Source organism: Musa acuminata, chromosome BXJ1-5 (assembly GCF_036884655.1).
Source record: "Musa acuminata AAA Group cultivar baxijiao chromosome BXJ1-5, Cavendish_Baxijiao_AAA, whole genome shotgun sequence".
NCBI classification, from domain to species: domain Eukaryota; kingdom Viridiplantae; phylum Streptophyta; class Magnoliopsida; order Zingiberales; family Musaceae; genus Musa; species Musa acuminata.
In genome coordinates, this window is record NC_088331.1 from 46,994,991 (window position 1) to 47,000,990 (window position 6,000).

Here is a 6,000-nt window from a genome sequence, read left to right on the forward strand (position 1 = left end):
AAAAAATATCTTAAGTAAATTATAAATAATAAAATAATATATATTTTTAATATATCCAAGATGTGATAACGTCAACGTTGGTAGCTAGTGGATGAAATAAGGGATTGTGAAATAAAAATCGATAATAAAAGAATTATAAATAATAAAATATTTTTTTATTATTTTTAAGATATCATCGATAATAAGTGATTTTATCAATAGTAAGTGAATGCTTTGATGAATGGGCAACATTATAAATGGCTTGGCGCAATATTATAAATCAGATATTAGCTAAAAGTCCAATTTACATTATTATTTTAAAACTACTATAATTTTAAAATTAAGGATATTAGATATTTTGCATTTTTATATACTTCATAAACGTAAATAAATTAATTCAATAATAACGATTAATCAAAGTTCCTATGTCAAATGTAGTTCTTGGAGAATCTCAAGGACTGTATATGCTTACATTAAAATTTATAATTTTACAAATATTATGTTGAAACTTGGGTGAATTACCGAGAAAAGTTCTCTTTTTGAGTTATTATGATAAGTGAATTCCTAATAACTTTTTTTTAATATTTAGAATAGTTTTGATTTGATAATCGATCATCTCTTTTTTTTTTTCTTTTCTTATATATTGATTCATAAATAAGATGAATCGATTCAATTAGAATATGTTTATACTTTTTTTATGATATTTTTAATAATATCAAGAAAAGCATTGTAACCTAATACAAAAGTATTATAACACGTTATTTGTATACAGTATTATAGTATTTTTTTAGTATTACTGAAAATACTATAATATAGTATAAAATTATTATAATTAGATTAATTAATCGGTCTGTAGGAAAAAGAAAAAAAATAGATGATTAGTTGAAACTGAAGTATATAATTGTCTTTTATTCGGAGCTGTCACCAACAAGAAGCGTTAGGCGTCCAATCATCGTCCATCAAGATGGTTGCCAGCTTTGAGATTCGCTGAGGGGCCGATGGACGGTGCTGATGCGCGTCGGTTATAAAACTCGCCGAAAGCGAGGAATTAGTGCCTGTCTATTTATGTGTTCTCTTTGACCACCAATCATCTTCTTCTCAGTTACATCGCAGTAGCGTAGTTGGACTCGAAAGCGTGATCGCAATCTCACGAGATCGATACGATCCATCCATTCCTTTGCCTTGCCCTCTTTCTCCTTCTCCCGTTGCCACTCCACGCGTTAGATTTCGAGCGGCAAGGGAGGAGTTGCCTTCCGTCGCCCGTCCCCTCCTCGATCGCGCCCCCTCCGCCGCCAGGAGGGCAGGAAACCGAGGTACCACCGACCGATCGCGAACCCTAGCCAGGTCCGGATCGAGAATCTGCCCTCCATTTCCCCGATTCGCCGCTCCTCTCCCCGCTTGCGTCATTCTCCCCTTGCCCCAAGCCCCGGTTCCTCGCCCGGGGCTGATCTCCCCGCAGCCGAGATCGGGGGCTGAAGGGCCCGGGGGACCGCGGACCGCAATCCAGGGGGCAGCACGATTTGCTTGAGAGGAAAGGGAGGAAGAGTGGGAGAGAGCTCAATTTGCCGATCATCGAGGTTCTTGACGCCGTCTTTCACTTCTTTTCGATTCTGGTCCTCCTATGTGCACGCGTGTCACTCAGATTGGTTTCTGTTTTCAGTGGTGACGCAGAGGCTGCCCTTTTGTTCTCATTCTCCTCAATGGCGCCGATTCTTTTCGTCGTCGTTGCATTTCCATGTACGGTTGGAGCCATGGCGCTGGCGGTGCTTCATATATACAGGCACCTCTTGAATTACACCGAGCCTACTTATCAGCGCTACATTGTCCGCATCATCTTCATGGTTCCGGTATGCTGTTTGTTCCATTGGTTCCCATTATCATCGCAGTTGTTGTTGCTGATACTTAGTGGCTAGATCAGTTGTGTTCTTTGGTCCTGTTGCTCTTTTAGATGTTGAGATGCTAAAAATTTCATGTGGGAAGTATGCAATCTGACCTCTTAGTCTTGCAAGTTCAGCTGCATTAAATTTATCCTTTTAGCTTAGAAATCGTATGGACTAGTGTGGACTTTCTGAAACTTGTAATGGTGTACCTAAGGATAGTTAATGCAACCAATTCTCTTACCATTTAAAATCAGAAGATTTGTTGGGAGGAGACAGAGCATGGGAAGATTTATCTACTTTGGACTTGGAAGTTTATTTCAATCCTTTTTTGCTCTGGTATAATTTCACTTTTCTTTCCTTTACCTTATACGGCAATGAAACGACCAAGTCAATGTGTGTTTTTATGGATGGAGGTCCACTAGTTGTCGATTTAAATTCCTTGTAGTTTTAGAAGAAATATTTACTTTTACACTTTCCCTCTTGATATGGTTTCTTCACTTTAGATTCATACTTCTCCTAGTTTCTTGCTTCCCTATGAATATATCAGTATATTCGTTTTCTGTACCCGTATATTGAACCATAATTTTAATATTCCATGGGATGCCTTGAGTCAGCAATGTTCCCATGTGCACAACAGCATGCGATATAGTATATCGATGTACCTTCGGCACAGGGCAGAATCCTGTGGTGAGATTGTGCCACAATGTACAGCATGGCAAAAACTCACTGAAATGCGCCAAAACTCTTAAACAATGCTGTGAACTGATGGCAATTGAGGGATCATATATTGGACAGGTTACTGACATTCTGGGACGGAAGACAAAACATGTACGATTGGTGTCTAGTTAGTAAAAATGGTCGAACTATTAATGGCTATAGTCGAAGTCTATGCTATGCTAATCAATTGTCTTTGGAGAATATGCAATATGGTGCCACAAGGAATAAACCATTTTAGATGCAAACATTCCTGGACGTCATTGTTTAGTTCACAAATGTCCTGATAAAAACTGGGACAACAATTACGGTGTCTGTTGAGGAGATGAAAGGAATGCTGGCACACACCTGAGGATGAGAAGTGAATATGTTCCAGTGTCACATAAGCAATAATGCTAAGCCCATATTAATTCTCGACATCTTGGTTGTAAAGAAATTCAGAATATTGTTTTTTTGCTTTATTTTCAGACTACTTTAGAATTCCACATCTGCTAGATAATTCTGGTTTCAATTCTTGTAGTAGGTGGACAGAGTTTTATGGTGTCTAGCTAGAATGCATATCTGAACTTCTCATGTAATTCTGCAAATTTCTTATGTTTCCAAGTATTGGGACCACTTTAAGAACCAATCCCTTGCTTCCAAAGATGCCTTATCTTTTATGTTAGTTGTATTATGACTTGCTGAACTATAATTGTTTTTATCTTTTTGGCCTTCATACCTACCTTGTTTATATTGTCATGTTCAATGAATTGAAGGTGTCTGAACTCATATCTCTACACATCAACAAAAATAATCTTGGAGATCAATGTAGTTCAACTAAATTGATTGAATAACTTTCCTCAAGAATAAGAAGAGAAAAAGCAGAAAGGGAAATGGAATAGGTAATATTTGATGATGTTTCAGTTGTTCTGTTCGCTGACATATGATTTTTTATGTATGCTTTTTATGCTATTAACTAACTAATTGCATAATTCCTTGGCTCACCATCTTATACTTATTTTGTCAGGTCTATGCGATGATGTCATTCTTGTCCCTCATCCGTAGTGATCATTCAATATACTTTAATTCTATTCGGGAAATGTGAGTATATTTGTCATTAATGTCATGTAATGCATGTAGTATTTAAATGATTTGACATTGCACCTCGTTGCAGTGATTATATTTCTTTCAGTTGGTATGTTCAGGTCCAAGTCTTTTCCCTGATAGCATTATTACAGACAGGACTCACATGACCTTTAGTCTTCTCACGAGTTTGTGCAGATATCATTCTAACAATATTTAACTGTTTCAGCTATGAAGCTTGGGTCATTTATAACTTCCTTTCACTCTGCTTGGCGTGGGTGGGAGGACCAGGTGCAGTAGTTTTGAGTTTAAGCGGTCGATCTTTGAAGCCATCATGGTACCTAATGACGTGTTGTTTTCCTGCTATTCCTCTTGATGGGTCCGTTCTCTGAGAATCCCATTTCCTGTAATTATGGTTTTTAAAAGTTTATGCAACTTATCAAGTGATACTATCATAAGATTTGCTCATTTTTGTGAAACATTGTAGAACTTGTTGAAACACTTGTGACTAATGTATTCAGTTCAATCATTTATGAAATTATTCATCCTTGAACATACTTTTCCAACAGACGATTTATTAGAAGGTGCAAGCAAGGTGGTTTGCAGTTTGTGATCTTGAAGCCTCTTCTAGTTGTCATTACCTTCATACTCTATGCAAAAGGGAAATATAAAGATGGAAATTTCAGCGTGGACCAAGCCTATCTTTACATCACAATTATCTACACCGTATCATATTCTATGGCATTGTATGCTCTTGCTTTATTCTATGTGGCATGTAAGGATTTGCTCCGGCCCTTCAACCCAGTTCCAAAGTTCATTATAATCAAGTCTGTTGTTTTCCTCACATACTGGCAGGTACTTTTTTTACCTTGGTATTTAGTTATTTCTCCTTGTTTGATTGCTTTGAAATTATCTAAATGAATGGTTTGGATATCTGCGCTGGCCTTTCCTTTAGCACAGCCAACAGAGAACTACCAGGCTGGATCTTGGGCTACTTGTGAATGATTTGGTTCTTAACAAAGGTCTTCATTGCATGCAGGGTGTCTTGGTATTTCTTGCGGCCAAGTCAAGGTTCATTAGAAATGCAGAAGAAGCTGCTGATCTTCAAAACTTTGTGTTATGTGTCGAGATGCTTGCGGCAGCTGTTGGCCACTTTTATGCATTTCCGTATAAGGAATATGCAGGTGCCAATGTCGGTGCTTCTGGTGGTCTGAGGGGAAGCCTTTTTCATGCTTTGAAGTTCAACGACTTCTATCATGACACAGTTCATCAGGTAACCTCGTTCGGAAAGTAATACTTTGTTATATATTGAATCTATTCTGCATATATTAGACTTTCCTTTTCTGATATCTGGTTATCTTGACACAGTTCGCCCCTACTTATCATGACTATGTACTGTATAATAACAACGAGAGTGATGAGGGAGCAACAAAGTACCGATCACGGACCTTTGTGCCTACCGGGCAGGAGATGGATACTGTGAGAAAGAACAAACATGCGTATGCAGGGAAGTTAGATGATATACAGTTGTCTAGTGTCTCTACATCAGGTTCAAGCAGCCCTGTGATATCAAACACACTGCAAGCCCAAGCAGACCTGGAAGCAATCAAATCTTCATTGCTCAAAGAAAGTGCTACTGCTTCTGCACAACCATATGATCTTTCAGTGTTAGCTGATACCGATTTGTCAAACTACCCTGCGGAGGTTCCTGCAGTTGATGACTCCGACAAACCATAATGTTAATTGATTTTAGTAGTTAGCGGAAGCGAAGCTAGGAGGTCTTGAACTGCACTCCACCGGCTGTACTTTGCTGCTGTGTTTGCAAAACTGGGAAGCCTACAATTTCCCGTTGCTTCAGTGAAAGGTAATACTATACCTTCAATGATTTTGCTTCTCGCTTGAATGCTAGTCAGGATTGAGAGCATGTTTGTACATTTTCTGTTAGTGTCATTTAATGGAATACCTGCAATGATTTATTTGTTGGTTGAATGCTGGTGAGGATTGTGAATGCTGACATGTGTGTACGTTTTCTACTATTGTCACTTGTTGTCAAGACTAAATGATGGTGCCTGTCGATCGAGTTACCCCATTCTTGCTGCTTCATGTGACTGTTTTCCTAGCATTACTAATAGCCAAGATCGAAATAGCGTGTATATTTCTTGCCAAGAGAGCATTTACTCGAACATACATGTGATCTAACACCACAAGTTGTAACACCTAATGTCCGGTGTGGAACAGTAATAAACATTTTTGGATTACTAGTTTAGATTTAATAAATTAGCTATCGTGTATATGTTTGTCTTTTATTTTTAATATAATACTTGTATATGTTTGTGTCTTTTATTTTTATTCATATTTTGCATAA

General features: G+C 37.9%; 1 protein-coding gene across 1 annotated transcript; it reads left to right on the forward strand.

Moving 5' to 3' along the window:
- The first annotated feature begins 1,064 nt into the window (after nucleotides 1–1,064).
- Nucleotides 1,065–5,624, forward strand: LOC135674734 (uncharacterized). The gene is made up of 7 exons (XM_065184847.1): nucleotides 1,065–1,556; nucleotides 1,640–1,826; nucleotides 3,580–3,653; nucleotides 3,865–4,014; nucleotides 4,205–4,490; nucleotides 4,675–4,908; nucleotides 5,004–5,624. The coding sequence occupies exons 2-7, from the start codon at nucleotides 1,680–1,682 to the stop codon at nucleotides 5,370–5,372; spliced, it is 1,260 nt and encodes a 419-aa protein (XP_065040919.1). The 5' UTR covers nucleotides 1,065–1,556; nucleotides 1,640–1,679; the 3' UTR covers nucleotides 5,373–5,624.
- Nucleotides 5,625–6,000: the final 376 nt, after the last annotated feature.